At 39.9% G+C, this 20,450-nt stretch overlaps 1 protein-coding gene across 2 annotated transcripts in view; it reads left to right on the plus strand.

The window, feature by feature from the left end:
- The window catches only part of atxn7 (ataxin 7), a 145,703-nt gene that overhangs the window by 121,491 nt on the left and 3,762 nt on the right, over positions 1 to 20,450 (plus strand). For both annotated transcript variants that reach the window (XM_072280510.1, XM_072280511.1), the window contains 6 exons: positions 230 to 501; positions 1,298 to 1,380; positions 1,868 to 2,133; positions 10,324 to 10,516; positions 10,737 to 10,858; positions 13,326 to 14,307. In XM_072280510.1, coding sequence (XP_072136611.1) covers positions 230 to 501; positions 1,298 to 1,380; positions 1,868 to 2,133; positions 10,324 to 10,516; positions 10,737 to 10,858; positions 13,326 to 14,307 — 1,918 coding nt within the window. The remainder of the gene's footprint in view (positions 1 to 229; positions 502 to 1,297; positions 1,381 to 1,867; positions 2,134 to 10,323; positions 10,517 to 10,736; positions 10,859 to 13,325; positions 14,308 to 20,450) is intronic.

Consider the following 20,450-nt stretch of genomic DNA (forward strand, 5'->3'; position numbering starts at 1 on the left):
ATTTAAGGTATTAAGCTGTTTCCTGACCCAGGTGCAAAGTTCTTCTGGCAAGGATTAAGGAATTAGGAATAAGAAAGTTTAGGAAAATTCTAGATTGATCTTTGTATGAATTTAATTCCAACCAGAAGTGTCAATAGAGAAGCAAGTTATTTTATGTTTTAGTTTAACACCAAATGTGTAAAATATGATGTTTCCAGCTTTTTAAAAAGAAAATCATTATATTCTGCAGCATGACTTCTGTGGTTAAACCAGACAAGGTGCATCCTAATGTGAAGATCGATGGCACATCAGTGAAAATGATGCCTGTTCCCATTAATTCTGCCACTGTGAGTGCTTCAATAAAAACTGGCCTTAATAGTCCTACAATACCAAAGGCACCCCTGCCCTCCACTGGACAGATACCCAATGGTAAAAATCTTCTGTCAACTCCTTCATCCTCAGAAAAGAAACTTGAAGATGGTAAAAATATCAAGAAGCCCTCTTCTCATAAGAGGCTGTCAGGTGAGTCTGAGTAGTCATTCATAGTACAATGGAACTTCTGTAACTTTTAGAGATAAAAAGAGAAGCTTTTTAAAGCATTATTTCATTAGGGGAATGACAGTGCAGTAGTTAACTGAATGGAACTCAGTTTTGTGATTCATGGATTCCCACCATGGCAGCTGGGGAATTTGTGATCACGTAAATATATCTGGGGTAAACAAAAAAGTTTATTCCCTGTGGTGGTTACCATGAAACAACCATCACGGCAAATCTCATCTGGGTATCTTGTATCCTTCAGGGAAAGAAATACTTCTCCTCATCTGTCTGAATGCTTAATTGCAGTTTGGGCTAATGTAGCTGGTTGTTGTAGTTAACCGTTGTCAAGATTATTTAGTCTTGAGTGCTTTGATTAGTTCATAGTCACCTATCATTTGAAACGTAACATCTGACCCGATTCTTCTGCACATTACCTAGTTAAATAGTGATATCCACATTTCCTTCATATGCAGGGTTGTTGAAGTTTGCATATTATTTTGTTTTTCTAACTTGATTGTAGGTGACAAAAAACCCTCATTAACATGAAGCTCAACTGTAATAGATGTGATGGACAGAGTAACCAGAGGTTTCTATTTAAATGTACAAGATGTAATAGTTTTGGTGAGAAGGAACAACAAAGCATAAGAAAAAGAAAGATGTTCATTTGAGTCTTCATGTCTGATTGACAGCCCAATTTTGGCACTTTTTCCCCATTAAAACAAAACAGAAAATCAGTATATTCTGTACAATCCATTCAATTTATTCCATTGCTTTATTACAGAGCGGGAGTTTGACCCAAACAGACACTGTGGTGTTGTTGATCTTGAAACCAAGAAACCATGTACAAGGTCTTTGACATGCAAGGTAGGTTACTGTTGCGCTTTGTCACTTTTATAAAAAATGATGGCTTGCTTGCTGCCACTGTTGTGAGAAGAGGATTATTTTGTCAGTTGTTTTACATAACTTGTTCTGTAGAATTGTTCCTAGTTTGCAAGCAAATTTTCATAGTCTGCTAATTGATTTTCAAGTTAATGGTTGAGCTCTGACTAGGAACACGAAGACAAGAATTGACAAAGTGACACAATTTCAAACACAAAACTCAATTCTTCCCTTTCTTCCCTGAATTGTACTGAGTGTTTTTATCTTAATTGTACACCGCTTTACTTGCTTATTATTTGTCATCTGATTTCTAATAAATGCTAAATGTATTATTCAAAATGTAATCAAAATAATATAGTCTATATATCATCTGTACAAGTCTGTATAATATAGGCATTTGAAGTTATTTATGGAAAGGTAAATATAAATGTTAAGGTTAATATTTAGAAATTTATATTTTTTTTCTTTTCAGACACATTCCTTGAGCCAACGGAGAGCAGTATTAGGTCGTAGGAAACATTTTGACCTATTGTTGGCTGAGCACAAAAACAAACCCAGGGAAAAAGAATCGCATAGAATCTCTGAACATCATCACCAGACACCCCTTCTCAGGGAATCGCATCCCTCGCCATCTAAACCTTCCCAGGAATTGCATCAGAATTCCCATGGAAATATTGCATCGGATGTAAAACAGACGGTGTCTGGAAAAACCAAATTTAACAATTCAAGTCTTCCAAGGTATGGTAAACTTGAACGGATAATGAAGCTTAAAAATGTATATGATGCAAAGTATGCACTAAACCTGATGGAGATCATTAGTATTTTGTGTAAAATTAATCAGGCAAATAAAAATTAGTGGAGATTCTGAGTGTACATAGAACCAACTGAAGCTCATAGAATTGTAGAACATTGCAGCTCAGAATAGCCCTTTGGTCCATCTAGTCCATGCTGAACCATTAATTTGCCTAGTTCCATCAACCTGCATCTGGACCATCGCCCTCCCAACCATGCACCTATTCAAATTTTTCTTAAATATTGAAATCGAATTTGCATCCACTACTTGCGCAGGCAGCTTGTTCCACATGCTGACCACCCTCTGAAAAGTTTCCCCTCATGGTCAATTTAATTATTTCACCTTTCACCCATGTCCTCTAGTTATGGTCTCAGCAAACCTCAATGGAAAAAGTCTGCTTACATTTAACCTATCTGTACCCCTCATTATTTTGTATCCTCTATCAAATCTCCCCTCAATCTTCTATGTTCCAAGGAATAAAGTCCTTGTAAATTTTCCTTCAATCTTATTGACATCTTTCCTGTAGATAGGTGACCAAAACTGCACACGGTATGCCAAATTAGGCCTTAACAACGTCTTACACAATTTCAACATAACATTCCAACTCCTGTGCTTAATACGTTGGTTTATGAAGGACAATGCCAAAAGCTTTCTTTAAGACCCTATCTATCTATAATGCCACTTTCAATGAGTTGTGTACCTGTGTTCCAGATCCCTTTGTTCTACAGCACTTGTTGGTGCCCTACCATTCACTGTGCAAGACCTACCTTTTGGTTCTCCCAAAGTGCAACACCTCACCTCACACTTGTCTGCGTTAAATCCACCTGCAATTTTTAAGCTAATTTTTCTAGTTGGTCCAGATCCTGCTGCAAGTTTTCATAGTATTCTTCGCTGTCCACTGCACCCCCGGTCTAGGTGTCATCCAGAAATTTACTGATCCAGTTAACCACATTATCATCCAGCTCATTGATATAGATGACAAACAACAACAGATCCAGCACCGATCCCTATGGTACACCACTTGTCACAGGCCTCCAGTCAGAGAGGCAACCATCTACAACCACTCCCTTGCTTCTCCCATGAAGCCAATGTTTAATCCAATTTGCTACCTCATCTTGAATGTAGAGCAACTGAACCTTTTTGACCAACATCCCATGCAGGACGTTCAAAGGCCTTGTTAAAGTCCACATAGACAACATTCATTGCCTTGCTTTCATCAACTTTCCTGGTAATTTGCTCGAAAAAGTCTTAAGATTGGTTAGACACGATCTACTACGCACAAAGCCATGTTGACTATCCCTAATCAGTCCCCCTCTATTGAAATACTTGTATATCCAGTCCCTTAGAATACCTTCCAATAACTTACCCACTACTGATATCAAGCTCACCAGCCTATAATTTTCTGGCTTAATCTTAGGGCCTTTCTTAAACAGTGGAACAACATTAGCTATCATTCAATCCTCCAGCACCTTACCCATGGCTAAGATTGTTTTAAATATCTCTGCTAGGGCCCCTGCAGTTTCTACACTAGCCTCCCACAGGGCATGAGTGAATATTTTGTCGGGTTGGGGATTTAACCACCCTAATTTGCCTTGAGACTGCAAACACCACCTCCTCTGCAATCTGTATATGGTCCATGACCTTGCTGCTGCTTTGCCTCACTTTGGTAGACTCTCTGTCTGTCTCTGTCTCCAGGGTAAATACAAATGCAAAAAACTCATACAAGATCTCCCCCATCTCTTGGCTCCATGCCCAGATTACCACTGTAATCTTCCTGGTGACTCATTTTGCCCCTCGCTATCCTTTTGCTCTTGATATATCTGTAAAACTCGTTAGGATTTTTGTTCACTTTGTCTGCTAGAGCAACCTCATGCCGCCTTTTAGCCCTCCTGATTTCCTCCTTAGGAGTTCTCTTGAATTTCTTATATTCCTCAAGTGCATAATTGTTCCTACCTTCCAATACTATTATCATCATCCTATTCTTAACCAGGGCCTCAATATCTCTCAAAAACCAAAGTTCCCTAAATCTGTTATCCTTGCCTTTTTTTCTGATGATAACATGCCAACTCTGTCTCTCAAAATTTCACTTTTGAAGGCTTCCCACTTACCGAGTATGCTTTTGCCAGATAACCTGTCCCAATCCAAACTTGCCAGATCCTTTCTGATACCATAAAAATTGTCCCTTCTCCAATTTAGAATCTCAACCCAAGTTCCAGACCTATCCTTCTCCATAATTATCTTCAAGCAAATGACATTATGATCATAAGATGCAGTGTTTCCCTACAGAATCTTCTGTCACCTGCTCTGTCTCATTCTCCAATAAGAGATCTAGTATCGCACTCTCTCTCTCATGGAGACTTCCATGTGCTGTTTAAGAATACTTATCTGAAGACGTTTGACAAACCTTTTACCATTTAGCCCTATTATAGTAGTCAATATGTGGAAAGTTAAAATCACCTGCTATTTCCACTTAATGTTTCATGCAACAGTCTGTGATCTCTCTATAAATTTGCTCCTCTAAATCCTGCAGACTGTTAAATAGTCTATAATATAGTTTCGTTCCTGTTAATGTGGCCATTCCTTTTTTATTTCTCTATTTTACCCATAAAGCCTCAGTAGGCGAGCTGCCAGTTGCTGTTTCTGCGCCCAGGTCTCACTAATAGCCACAATGTTGTAATTCCACATGCCGATCCATGTCCAAAGCTCATCTGACTTTCCTACAATACTTCTTGCATTAGTCCCACCATGTTCAAATTTTTGATTCCTGACTTTCTATTTAGGCTTGATAACATTTTTCTCCACAACCACTCGACTTCCTGTTCTGGCACCCTGTCTCCCACCTTCTTGCAACTCTAGTTTAAACCACCTCCAGGTGCAGCACCCAGCTGTTGGATTTCACTTTTGCAAGCCACTCAAACTTGCATTCATCTAAATTAGCCCAGCATTCTGGGTTAGGCTACACAAATCTGTCATTGATTGTTTTGGAGTCTCGAGGAATTGAAGATCAGTTTTCTAATTACAACTGGGAACCCTGCTGAAAATCACAAGTATAAGAAATAAAAATGGATTTTTAAAATGTTTTTCAAATACTTTTAACAGGTAACTTGCAGTTTGAGGAATAAGGAAATTTGAGTTCCATATGTATTTTTGAGGTTGGAGGTGTAGGTAGTTTTCTTGTGCATCCTGAATTTATCCTTTTGAGAAAAATCTGGTCAAGGGTTATAATGCCCCATAACAGAGACCTCTGCTACAAAGTTCATGTAGTCTTTTTAAAAAAAGCTCAAATAAATAAAATTTAAATAGTATAACATTTTATTCAAAATTATTAAAAATATGATATAAACCTACAAATTGTTGCATGCTGATATAAATCCAATACCTTACACAATTTATCCCCTAACTGCATTGGCTGATAGATACCTCTCTGTACCTGTCTGCAGTCATTCTTACAAACTAAACTGCAAGTATTGTTCAATCTCTAACTATAGATGAATTTGAACATAACTTACCTTGACGATCAGAATTTAGTAGTTATAATTTCCTGCAAGTTCGACCTGAACCCCTGTGACAATTTGTTTGATGGAATGTTCTCTTTAATTGAGCTGTCTTTATCTAGTTTGCTTGAACTATCAAATACAGTATGATTTGGTGTCCAGCATTGGACCAACATAGCTGTTTTGATGGAGAGGACATTGAAAAATCACAAAAATTCTGAAAGCTTGTGAATGTGATTTACTTGAGTGATTATCATCTTTAAAAGAAACTTGAGGACAGAGCAAACATAGTGTTGTTGTCCATGTTACTTGCATAATATCATGTAACTTTTTGTGATTTTGCTATAAATCTGGAAAAAAGGCTCTATTTGTACAAGCCCTTTGTGATTTTTGTATACAGCCTAATTGAAAACTTGGGTTCTGCACTGGTTGCTCAATTTATAGCCAGTTTTGCTTCACCTTGAGTCTCTGACTAGAGAGGCCAGTTGGTAAAACTGCTTGGAATGTGTCCAGGCAGAGTTAGCACACATTAGGGGTTGTGTATTGTCTTCAAGTATCTTTCCTTTTAACTTTTGTCTAATGCGTCTGAATTGGTGCAATGAATGGTACTGTAGTGGTAATGTATTAACTTGTAACTGAACATTTGCAAATTGGAATGATAGTTATCCTTTATTTTGAATCTTCCATTAATGTTGCCTACCTGCTACAGATTATTTTTTTTTAAACAGTTCAACTCCACTTAAGCATTCAAAATGTTCAATTCAGGTGCCACTATAGCGTCGTGGTTACACAACACTATTTTAGCTCGGGGCATTGGAGTTCAGAGTTCCTTTCTGAAGTTATCTGTAAGGAGTTTTGTATGTCCTCCCCGTCCACGTGTAGATTTACTCTGGGTGCGCCTGTTTCCTCCCACAGTCCAAAGACGTACTGGTTAGTAGGTTAATTGGTCATTGTGAATTGTCCAGTGATTAGGCTGGGGCTAAATTGGTGGTGTGGCTCAAAGGGCCGGAAGGAACTATTCCACACTGTATCTCTAAATAAATAAGTAAATATTCAAGTACTTTCAGGTCTGTTCACAGATATGAAATGTCAAATGTTTAATTATGTTTCTGTCAGTTTCACCCAATTGCACTTTTGAAAGTAATTGTATGGACTGTCTGACAGGATTATTTACACCTCAATTCAAACAAGAAATAGTGTCTATGATGACAGCCCCTAGTGCATAGATTTGTGTTGTAGGTCAGTAGTTTAATACGTTCTTTAAAACCAGTCATGAAAAAATAATTGGCATTATATTAAGTAGATTTTGTATTGGTGCAAGTCTTCAATGATTTTGAAACAAAGGGAAAAATAATTCAAGATAATTGCTTAATGGGTCAATAGGATCATGGACTTGAGTAGTGATAAATTCACCAATAAAGTGCATTTGCAAAATTTGGACATACAAAAGCATTGGGTTTAGAAGTGTGCACTTGCCTATAAACTGCTCATTTTGCTAAATTGTTAAATTAATAGTTTAATACTTGCATACTGGTACATCAGTTTCCCTAACGCTAATCATGGATACGCTTCCAGGAAGGTGTTCGAAAGTACGGCATCATGAAATATGTTCACTGTGAACACTCAAGAATACAGGACCATATGTCAAGGACAGATCATAGGAAGTCTTCACTCAGATTTATAATTGCATACTCTCTCTGCTATAGGAGATAATAGATGTTTGTTTCTCTAAGACTGTACTTCAGCGATCCCCAACCGCCGGGCCGCAAAGCATGTGCTACTGGGCCGTGAGGAAACGATACGAGTCAGCTGCATCTTTCCTCATTCCCTGTCACGCACTGTTGAACTTGAACACAGGGTTGCCAACTGTCCCGTATTTGCCAGGACATCCTGTACATTGGGCTAAATTGGTTTGTCCCATACAGGATCGCCCTCGTTCCGTATTTCCCCCACTAAGGTAGAGCGTTCCTCTGAAACCCTTCATGCCAAAATGGCATAAAGCAAAGAAGCAATTACCATTAATTTATATGGGAAAAATTTTTGAGCATTCCCAGACCCAAAAAATAACCTACCAAATCTATATACTATTAAAACCTGACCCGGCAAGCCTGATTCCTTCAAATTTACTTCATGGATACTTAATGTTCATTCTGGTCACACGCTCTGTCTGTCTGTCTGTTTGTGACCTCCAATTAGCGCAAACGGTGCATCAGAGCGGCACTTTTTTTGGCTAAATCGAATTAAAATGCACTAACTTACAGAATGCAGGCAAAGTTCAGGGTTATATATTCATATAAAATTGCTTATTTGCCAAAAATCAGCAGGCTGCCTTTCACCCGAGACCCGATCAGCCATCATGGAAATCGGGATGCCACAGCCCGACGCATGCACACGGCCAGCCTCAGCAGCGCCTCACCATGCTCACAGAGCCGCTTCCACCTTCCATGGAGACCGCAACGTCACAGCCCGACGCATGCGCACGGCCAGCCTCAGCAGCTTGGAGGCTTTGGTGTTACTGCTTCCTATCCGGCACTAGGGTAAAAATGTATGGATAGCCTAATTATGCCGCGTGGAAAGAGAAGGGGGACATTATGGTCAAGAGATGACATCAAACGTCATCGGGAAGCAGCAAGAAGAGGGAGAGAACAATCGGATGAGGCCGGAGCCGCATGACTTCAGGATCAAAGAGTCAGGACAAAAAAGATGAGAGAAGACGAGAAAGAGGAGGACAGGCATGCACATCTCCAAAATGACAACAATAGGCACAGACTGTGGAGGGAACAAGAATCCGATCAGGCCAGGGCCGCACGACTCCAGGATCAGAGAGAAAGAACAAATGGTAGAGATGAAGAGACGAAGGATGAAAGGGCTGTGCATCTCCAGAATGACAAAAACAGGCAGAGAAGGAGGAGAGAGGAAGAGACAGAGAAGAAAAGGAAAGATCAACTCAAGAATATGCAGCACAGAATAATTATTGCGAGAGTTGCTCAAGACAACAATGGCCACTTTCGATGACAATACCTCGACAGAGAAAGAGCAAGGCAAAATGCAGGACTCGCATGCCATCACATTTCTGCTGATGTTGGTTCGATGACGAGAGTATGCCTTCACTGTCGTGCCTTCCTATTCACTGGAGAAACCGCACATTCCTGCTGTACGAAGGGACAGGTCAGGATAGGCAATTTGCAGCCTCTACCTAATGAACTCCTCAATTTGTACAGCAATGATGAACCTATTGCAAACAAGTTCAGGAAGAACATCAGACAATACAATTGCCTCCTCCAAATGACATCCTTTGATGCCAACTAGGAATTGATGGAATCCTTCTGTGATTATTCAAGGCAAAATCCATCATTACATCGGACATTTAATTCCAGACCCGACCCAGCAAGCCTGATTCCTTCAAGTTTACTTCATGGATACTTAATGTTCATTCTGGTCACATTTGTCTTGCTATACCCCTTTCTTCTTTAATAAGCTGAGTTTCTTTTTCTTTAATTTCCAAATCAAAGAGATGCCAATAGTATTCAGGAAAATTTAATGTTCATTCTGGTCACATCAGACTGCCCTACCCTCCTCTCAAGGGGTGCCCCAACGGGTCACCCCATTGTCTAGTAACACATAAAACCTAAAATAACACTAACATATAGTAAAAGCAGGAATGATATGATAAGTACACATATAAAGTAGAAATAATGTATGTACAGTGTAGTCGGGAAGATTAAGCCAAAACCGATTTGTGGAAAAAAATCGGCGCCTACTCGCATGCGCACGTCACATACTGGCATGTCACGCATGCGCACACAGGTGCCCGCGCAAGGCTTCATGGTCATAGTAGTCCTTTATGGGGTAAACACAAGTTTCCTGGGATTTGACTGCTACTTTTGTTCTTTCTTTGGGAGTGTGAAAGTTGGCATTCCTAATTGTAAAAGACATGTTGAGGTGAGTTTAACCCTGCTTGAGCAGCCACCCTCTCCCCCCCCCCCCCCCCCCACCACCCAGTAGGCCAGTCCGCAAGAATATTGTCAATATTAAACGGGTCTGTGGTGCAAAAAAAATTGGGGGCTCCTGCTGTACTTGATAGATTTTTGATAGAATTTTAGAATCAGGTGTCACCTGAACTGAGTAACCTTGATCCTGTTAGAAGGCTGAAGGGGCTGTGAGTCTTGCGGATTGCTGCAAGCCATGCTCTTGAAATACAAGATCATTTAGAGGTCTTAATATACTTTTAAAAAGTGATAAACATTCAAACTTACCATTTGCTTACTGACCACAACCATAGTAGAAGGGATAGGCAAATTTCTGATGAGTTTAATATAAATATGATAAGTGATTGAATACAATAAGTAATCTTTGTGATCAATAATTAGTCATTTTCCATATTTAGTCAGACCAATGGTCCCTGTTTCTATCCCTTTTCACCCATGGTTTTGTAAACATATTCTATCTGGTAATGATTTGGCAAAGTGAGAACTTTATGCAGTGCTGTATGCCTCAAAAGTTAATGTTTGGTTTTGACGTGGGTCCTGTTACAAGCTATTTGTAATGCAAAACAAACTTGTCTTTCTTGATGTATTTGGTATAAAATTCTAGATCTTTCCAGAGACTGATCACAAGTGTTAACTTTGTTTTTTTTTGAAGGCCTGCCAGTTCATTACAGCACAGTGGCAATACCATCACTGATACTGCATCGGTACATGAATTTCACCCCTCACTTGTTGGACAAGACTCGGTGTCTAGGTTGTCTAGTGATGAGGGAGAATGTGAAGAGAAAGAGGAATTGGTAGAAAAGCTAGACTGCCATTATTCTGGACATCACCCTCGACCAGCAGCTGTGAGTTTAGCAAATAGCAAAACGAGATATTTTGTTCTTCAATGTTAGACATTGTAAAAATAGCTGGAAAAGTTCAGTGTTGTGTCATTTAATATCAAATATTGCATATGTTTGAATTATTTCTGTCAACAAATAATATTCTGTGTAACTTGTCCAATAAATTAATCCCAATTTCTTCAATCATTCTGAATTTTTCTTCAACAATCTTGTTTTGAATTAGCTTTGCGCCTTTGGAAGCCGACACATTGGCCGAGGCTGCTTTGTGTTTGACAGACGATGGGACCACTTTCGTTGTGCATTTAGCTCCATGGTTGAAAAACATCTTAATTCACAGATGTGGAAGTAAGTACATAACAAAAAAAAGTTAAGGTTTTCCATTTTCAGACTTATGAAAGTTGTTCCATGCAAATTCAATCAGACGTTGCAGAAGATGGTTAATTAATTATTTATAGGTTGAAAAATGAAGTAGCTGGTTTGTACACAACAGGGTCCTGTGGACGACAATGAAAGACCACAACCAGATATTTGCTTTTATTGATGGTTTATTGATAAATATTGCTCAGGATTCCATATAACTATATAATTATATAATGCCTTTCACTTTGTAAAACTTCCCAAATTTCTTCTTAAAATCATTATCAAAATTTTACGCTAGGCCTCAAGAGGAGTTGGGGAAAGTGTTCACAAATCTGGTCCTGGAGGAGAGAAAGGTACAGACACAGTAAGGTATAGAGAGGACTTCAAAAACAGAGGATTGGGGCAGCTCAAGGGTTGGTACCACTGGTAATAAAATTGATGTACACACGGGACCAAAAATGGGTGTGTTCACATTATCTTGAAGGCTTGTTTGGCAGGGATTCACAGACGTTAGTGTTTGCATATTCTCCCCATGATTCTGTGGGTTTCCACTTGATGGGTTTGGGTTTGTTCTGCTTCCCAAGATGTGCTTGTAATTGCAATGGCCACAGAATATTACTACTTAGCAGCTATATGGGAAATGAATTAGGTTAACAGGAGGTTAGAATGTGTTGAAAGCCTACTGGGAAAATAAGGAGTGGTAGGTTTGTTGGGAGCTGACATGGACCTGATGGGCTGAGCGGATTCCTTCTGTGAGGTAATACGTAAGACGATGAGATTGAAGGAAGGTCTGTGGATGGATTTGAAACCAAGGGTGAAAACTTTTGATCCAAATATATCACAGGAGTATGAGTAAACATGACAGTGTGAGGCAGCGCATGAGAATTTTGATTACCTTAATTCTATTGAGAATAGACTGGAGGAGGAGAGCCAGGAGTATTATGGAATAATCAGGAATATTATGGCATAATCAGGTGTCAGGGTTTAATATATATATAAAATATAAAAAAAAAATTGTGGGCAGAGCTGAAAAAGCGTGTGCGAGCAAGGAGGCCTACAAACCTGACTCAGTTACACCAGTTCTGTCTGGAGGAATGGAACAAAATTCCAGCAACTTACTGTGAGAAGCTGGTGGAAGGCTACCCAAAATGTTTGACCCAAGTTAAACAATTTAAAGGCAATGATACCAAATACTAACAAAGTGTATGTAAACTTCTGACCCACTGGGAAAGTGATGAAAGAAATAAAAGCTGAAATAAATCATTCTCTCTACTATTATCCTGCCATTTCACATTCTTAAAATAAAGTAGTGATCCTAACTGACCTAAGACAGGGAATGTTTTCTAGGATTAAATGTCAGGAATTGCAAAAAAACTGAGTTTAAATGTATTTGGCTAAGGTGTATGTAAACTTATGACTTCAACTGTGTGTATGTATGTGTGTGTGTATATATATGTGTGTGTATATATATATATATATATATGTGCGTGTGTATGTGCGTGTGTATGCGTGTGTGTGCGCGTGTGTGTGTGCGTATATGTGTGTGCGTGTGTGTGTGTATATATATGTGTGTGTGTGTATATGTGTATATATATATATATATATATACAGTGTGTGTATGTATATATATATATATATATATATATATATATATATATATAAAAAATAAAAAATATATATAGAGAGAGGAAAACAGTGGCTCCAGTCTTCCTGTGTATAGTTCATTGAGGGAAATATCTAAATATCTAATATCTACTTGGCTAAGCAAGGTACTAGTTTGAGGCAGTGCATAAGTTCATAACTGACAAGTTCCCAAGTGCTAAGAGGCAGTATGCAAATGAAGGTTTTGAGAAAACTCAACATGGAAGCCATGAGAACTCCTCTGCTGCTTTTCACATATGGAATCTTTCATATCAACCTGACTGCATGTGCAGCCTCGACTTGCATCTCATCTTTTGCTAAAAGGTAACTTCCAAAATTGCAAAAGTTGTCCAGTAATCCACCCTGTCTGGGTAATATGCTGAACACTCTGGATAAATATTGATTCAACACAGAATCTGAACAATATAGAGGAAACTTCTTCATAGTCAGATAGAGCTGAGAGAATAAACCAAATAGCCTGAGATCTGCAAATAGAGCAGATAATGAAAATGTAAGGAGACTGTGAAACTGAAATGGTGAGATTATTCTTTAAAGTCAAAAGATTAGACCTCTGAAAATAAAAATATATTGTAGATTGATTAATTTAGTGATTAATTTTATTACTCTACAAGCTGAAAATATTAAACCTTAAATTTTAATTGTATCTGTTAACTAGATAGATAATGGTGGCTAAATTAAATCATTGTTTTTTTCAAGTTTTTGTCTAGATGGGTATTTGTGAAGTCAGTTTTCAGTTAAAATACTCAATTTTGAAAGTTTAAAAAAAATGTTGATTTTTTATCTCTTTCAGAAAAATTCCTCCTGCAGTGGATAGTCCAACATCGACACAGTCAGTCCCTCACAGCACTGGCATGATTCCCTCACAGCAGTCGCATTCCAGTGTCAATACTGCAGGTTTTGTCTCCTCTACAACAGTGTCCTCCTCATTGACATCTCCAGTGTTGGTTTCTTCTCCATTTACATCAATCGAAAGTAAATCTGTGCTATCATATGCAACTACTCTGAATGCTCACCCTGCTGCCTTGGGCGCCATGGACCCTGCTTATTGTATGCAATCTAGACATATATCTTCACCTTCTGTGATGCCTTCTGGGCTTTCTTCCGTTCCTTCACATGTGTTTAATAAACCTCAAAAAGTGAAACCCAGCAAGTCTTTTAAACCTAAAGACCCTTCATCTACCAGCAGTAACAGTAATAGTAACTCCAGTAGCAACAATAACAGCAGCAGTTCTGGAAAGAAGAGAAGAAATATTTCTGCACTGCCATTGCATTCTTCCACTCATTCCGCAGAATCTCTGAAGAAAAATTGTGTGAATTCTGGAAGTCTAGGGACGTCTAATTACTCATCATGTGTCTCATCATCTCACAGCAGTACCCACAACATTGGCCTCAATTGTACAAACAAAATTAATTCTTTAGGTTTCAAACATGACCAGTCAGGAAAAGGGCTTCAAATGGGGATTCCTGCAGAATCGATTAAACGGATGAGTGTGGTTATGAACAGTAGTGATTCCACTCTTTCACTAGGGCCATTTGTCCATCAATCCAGCGAACAATCTGCAAACTTGCATGGTAGCTTTTCACACCCACACGTACCACTGGACAAGCTGGAAGGGAAGAAACGGAAAAGCTCACCAGGTTCAAGCACCATAAACACTGGTAACAAATCGAACAAGATCGCCAAATCACCTGTGGTAAACAATGTTCATTCGAAGCAGGCTAGTATGATCCCAGGAACTCCAGGGATTTCCAACAACACTCTCCTCCATCAGGTATGAAATAGAAATGTATGACAAAGTTGCCATGTGTTAAGAGTACCTCTCAATCCTGTTCCCACCATATGATTTTGGTTAGGTTTGGAATTTGCCAAATATTAAATTATACTATTGTTATGCAAACATTTCTATTGCCTTTAATGTTGTCCTATTTAATCTATTTGTTCCTACAACAGCCTACAAGTTCTTGAAAATCAAGGACTTTGCACCAAAATTATAACTTTATCTCATTTGTTCTTGATTAGTGCAGTACTCTTGGTATTATCTGTGAAATATAACAAAAATGATGCTTTCATGTTGTGAAGAATGTTAATAATTTAAGTTTTTATATTGTATTCTGTTTCAATGTTGGAGGTCAGAATTTAGCAGCAACCCTACTTTGTCAGCAAGAATATCTGTCTTATCGAACAACAAGTGAAATCCATAAGGAGCTGTTCAGGGAAAATGGGGTTAAAGGACTTTTGTATCTGAGCAATCTAATAGTTTTCGTACTGAAAAAGTTGACTGAGGAGTTTTACAAATTTCTTGGGCTTGGCAAGCTGCATTTATAGTCCAACATGTCTCTACTAATACAAAGACCAATTCTGTTGAAGGTAGCTTGCATAAACAACAGCAACACACATCAAAGTTGTTGGTGAACGCAGCAGGCCAGGCAGCATCTATAGGAAGAGGTACAGTCGACGTTTTGGGCCGAGACCCTTCGTCAGGACTAACTGAAAGAAGAGCTAGTAAGAGATTTGAAAGTGGGAGGGGGTGGGGGAAATCCAAAATGATAGGAGAAGACGGGAGGGGGAGGGATGGAGCCAAGAGCTGGACAGGTGATTGGCAAAAGGGATATGAGAGGATCATGGGACAGGAGGCCCAGGGAGAAGGAAAAGGGGGCCTTGTGGATATTTAAGCACACCCTCTTCCCTAATTGGAAAAAAAGTTTGCAAGTCATTTAACCATATAACAATTACTGCACAGAAACAGGCCATTTCGGCCCTTCTAGTCCGTGCCGAACTCTTACTCTCACCTATTCCCACCGACCTGCACTCAGCCCATAACCCTCCATTCCTTTCTTGTCCAGATATCCATCCAATTTAACTTTAAATGACAACATTGAACCTGCCTCAACCACTTTTGCTGGAAGCTCATTCCACACAGCTGCCACTCTCTGAGTAAAGTTCCACCTCATGTTACCCCTAAACCTTTGCCCTTTAACTCTCAACTCATGTCCTCTTGTTTGAATCTCCCCCATTCTCAATGGAAAAGCCATCCACATCAACTCTTATCAACCCCCTCATAATGTTAAACACCTCTTTCAAGTCCCCCCCAACCTTCTATGCTCCAAAGAATAAAGACCTAACTTGTTCAACCTTTCTCTGTAACTTAGGAGGTGAAACCAAGGCAACATTTTAGTAAATCTCCTCTGTACTCTCTCAATTTTATTGACATCTTTCCTATAATTCGGTGACCAGAACTGTACACAATACTCCAAATTTGGCCTTACCAATGCCTTATACAATTTCAACATTGGATCCCAAATCCTATACTCAGTGCTCTGATTAATAAAGGCCAGCATACCAAAAGCTTTCTTCACCACCCTATCCACATGAGATTCCACCTTCAGGAAACTATGCACCATTATTCCTAGATCCCTCTGTTCTACAGCATTCTTCAGTGCCCTACCATTTACCATGTATGTCCTATTTTGATTAGTTCTACCAAAATGTAGCACCTCACATTTTTCGGCATTAAACTCCATCTGCCATCTTTCAGCCCACTCCTCTAAGTGGCCTAAATCTCTCTGCAAGCTTTGAAAACCTCCTTCATTATCCACAATGCCACCATCTTAGTATCATCTGCATACTTACTAATCCAATTTACTACCCCATCATCCAGATCATTAATATATATGACAAACAACATTGGACCTAGTACAGATCCCTGAGGCACACCACTACACACCGTCCTCCAATTTGACACACAGTTATCCACCACTACGCTCTGGCGTCTCCCATCCAGCCACTGCTGAATCCATTTTACTACTTTGATATTAATGCCTAACGATTGAATCTTTCTAACTACCCTTCCGTGTGGAACCTTGTCAAAGGTCTTACTGAAGTCCATATAGACAACATCCACTGCTTTACCCTCGTCAACTTTCCTAGTAACCTCATCAAAAAATTCAATAAAGTTTGTCAAACATGAGCTTCCACGCACAAATCCATGTTGACTGTTCCTAATCAGACCCTGTCTATCCAGATAATTATATATACCATCTCTAAGAATACTTTCCATCAATTGACCCACCACTGACATCAAACTCACAGGCCGATAATTGCTAGGTTTACTCTTAGAACCCTTTTTAAACAATGGAACCACATGAGCAATACGCCAATCCTCTGGTATCATGCCAGTTTCTAATGACATTTGAAGTATGCTGTCAGAGCCCCTGCTATTTCCACACTAACTTCCCTCAAGGTCCTAGGGAATATCTTGTCCGGACCCGGAGACTTATCCACTTTTATATTCCTTAAAAGCACCAGTACTTCCCCTTCATTAATTGTCATACTTTCCATAACTACCCTTCTTGTTTCCTTTACCTTACACAATTCGATATCCTTTGCCTTAGTGAATACCGAAGAAAAGAAATTGTTCAAAATCTCCCCCATCTCTCTTGGCTCCACTTATAGCCGTCCACTCTGATTCTCTAAGGGACCAATTTTATCCCTCACTATCCTTTTGCTATTAATATAACTGTAGAAACCCTTTGGATTTATTTTCACCTTACTTGTTAAAGCAGCCTCATATCTTTTAGCTTTTCTAATTTCTTTCTTGAGATTCTTTTTACATTCTTTTTACATTCTTTATAATCCTTGAGCACCTCATTAACTCCAAGCTGCCTGTATTTATTGTAGATCCCTCTCTTTTTCTGAATCAAGTTTCCTATATCCCTTGAAAACCATGGCTCTCTCAAACTTTTAACCTTTCCTTTCAACCTAACAGGAACGTAAAGATCCTGTACCCTCAAAATTTCACCTTTAAATGACCTCCATTTCTCTATTGCATCCTTCCCATAATACAAATTGTCCCAATCCACTCCTAAATCCTTTCGCATCTCCTCAAAGTTAGCCTGGGTCCAGTCCTATCCTTCTCCATAATTATATTGAAACTAATGGTATTGTGATCACTGGACTCGAAGTGCTCCCCAACACATACCTCTGTCACCTGCCCTATCTCATTCCCTAACAGGTGTTCCAACACTGCCCCTTCTCTAGTTGGTACCTGTATGTATTGCTGCAAAAAACTATCTTGCACACATTTGACAAACTCCAAACCATCCAGCCCTTTTACAGAATGGGCTTCCCAGTCTGTGTGTGGAAAATTAAAATCTCCCACAATCACAACCTTGTGCTTACTACAAATATCTGCTATCTCCTTACAAATTTGCTCCTCCAATTTTCGCTCCCCATTAGGTGGTCTATAATACACCCCTATAAGCATCACTACACCTTTCCTATTCCTCAATTCCACCCAAATAGCCTCCTTGGACGAGTCATCTAATCTATCCTGCCAGAGCACCGCTGTTATATTTTCTCTGACAGCAATGCAACACCTCCCCCCTTGCCCCTCCTATTCTATCACACCTGAAGCAACGAAATCCTGGAATATTTTGGTTGCCAATCACATCCCTCCTGCAACCACATTTCACTAATAGCTACAACATCATATTTCCAGGTATCAATCCATGCTCTCAGCTCATCCACCTTTCTTACAATGCTCCTAGCATTAAAATAGATGCATTTAAGAAACTCTCCATCTCTTACTGTTTATCCTTAATGGAGCAAACAACTTAGTTATCTTTTTCTTCCTTATCCCCTACATCTTTGGTCTGAGTGCTCCTGATCTCTGTCCCCTGCCTATCCTCCCTCACACACTGTCTACTAGCTTTCTCTATTTGTGATCTAACCTCCTCTCTCCGAGTCTCTTTAATTTGATTCCCACCCCCCCAACCATTCTAGTTTAAAGTCTCCTCAGTAGCCTTCGCAAACCTCCCCGCCAGGATATTGGTTCCACTAGGATTCAAGTGTAACCCGTCCTTTCTGTACAGGTCACACCTGCGCCAAAAGAGGTCCCAATGATCCAAAAATTTGAATCCCTGCCCCCTGCTCCAATCCCTCAGCCACACATTTATCCTCCACCTCATTGCATTCCTACTCTCACTGTCGCATAGCACAGGCAGTAATCCCGAGATTACTACCTTTGCGGTCCTTTTTCTCAACTCCCTTCCTAACTCCCTATATTCTCCTTTCAGGACCTCTTCCCTTTTCCTGCCTATGTCATTGGTACCTATATGTACCACGACCTCTGACTCCTCTCCCTCCCATTTCAGGATATCTTGGACGCGATCAGAAACATCCCAGACCCTGGCACCAGGGAGGCAAACTACCATCTGGGTCTCCAGACTGTCCACAGAATCACCTATCTGACCCCCTAACTATCGAGTTCCCTATTACTACTGCCCTCCTCTTCCTTTCCCTACCCTTCTGAGCTACAGGGCCAGACTCAGTGCCGGAGGCACGGCCATTGTTGCTTCCCCCAGGTAAGCTGTCCCCCCCAACAGTACTCAACAGGAGTACTTATTGACAAGGGGCACAGCCACCGGGATACTCTCTATTACCTGACTCTTCCTCTTCCCCCTCCTAACCGTGACCCACTTGTCTGCCTCCTGTGGCTCCGGTGTGACCATCTGCCTGTAACTCCTCTCTATCACCTCCTCACTCTCCCTGACCAGATGAAGGTCATCGAGCTGCAGCTCCAGTTCCCTAACACGGTCTGTTAGGAGCTGCAGCTCGGCGCACCTGGCGCAGATGTGGACGTTCGGGAGGCTGGGAGACTCCACGTCCTCCCACATCCGACACCGAGAACAACAAGCTGCCCTCCCACTCATACTTCCCCCTCTCCTCAAATAGCAACAAAAAATGAATACCAAACCTTCCTTGCCTCGCCCGTTTCCGCCAAAGCCCTTAAGCCTTCACTCTGCTCCCGGCTCACTCCACCGCCCGCTGTATATGGCTCTGTTCCTTTTAAGTCTTCTGCGCTTCACTGCCCGACGTCACATGCCTGCGCAGTCCCGCCTCTCTGAACGCCAATGGAAAAAAAATGAAAAATTCAAAATGGCTTCCTCTGCACTCCCGCTCCGATTCTCAGACTTCTCTGAATTCTATTTGGTCATATGGAAAATTTAACTATTGCATTTCACTTGTAAACAACATTCTTGGCTAGAGGTGATCAGTTGTCTTTTATTGTTAAATGATTCCTGTCTTTTTATTTACAATATTACTGAGCAAACCTCAATATGCACCAATTTCCATTAAAAGCATTTTATTAAAAATCAGGTAACAGGCTAATTGGGTGATGCAGGGTAAAATGTCTTTTGTTGCTCTTTCTGTTTAAGAACCTTTAAAATTAATATTTGTTGCTAAAATGAAAATTTTTAGTTGTTGGAGGCTGATCATTTTATGAAGACATCATCAGAGCAGTATCTTTGGCCCAGCCATGTCAGTTTCATGGATGACCTTCCTTTGCCAGGTAGTTGGATGTTCATTGACTAAACAATTCATTTCCATTTGCAACTCTATAGAAAATAAAGCAGGCCATGCCAGCATAACATAAAAATATTTCAGTCCTGGGTTGATAAATGGTAAGCAACTTACTGTATGTACCTCAAGTTTAAGACTGTGATATTCTGGCAACCCACTCTTGACTTGCAATGGCATTTCCATCTCCAGAAATATTCTACAAGTCACCATTGACCAGAAACTCGAAGTCTGAGGCTGGGCATCCTGTAGCAGGTGGTTCACCAGTCTGGAATGTGATGGCCAGTCTGAAGGCAGCTCCAACGATATTCAAAAAGATTGATAGCTTTCAGTACACAGCAGTCTGGTCTATTGACATGTCTTTCACAACTACATATTCACTTTACACACCTTGGCGTACCATGACAGGTAGTTTTTTGTTACAGCTTTTTTAACAACCTGATCCTTGAAGCACTGGTAAGGTAACTTGAGATTTTTGTGCTTGAATAATTTTAAACTTTGTTTTATCAGTGACTTATCAGACAGCCACTTGGATCTTACCATAATAGAAATGTC

This window comes from Mobula birostris, chromosome 16, assembly GCF_030028105.1.
Source record: "Mobula birostris isolate sMobBir1 chromosome 16, sMobBir1.hap1, whole genome shotgun sequence".
In the NCBI taxonomy this organism is placed as follows: domain Eukaryota; kingdom Metazoa; phylum Chordata; class Chondrichthyes; order Myliobatiformes; family Myliobatidae; genus Mobula; species Mobula birostris.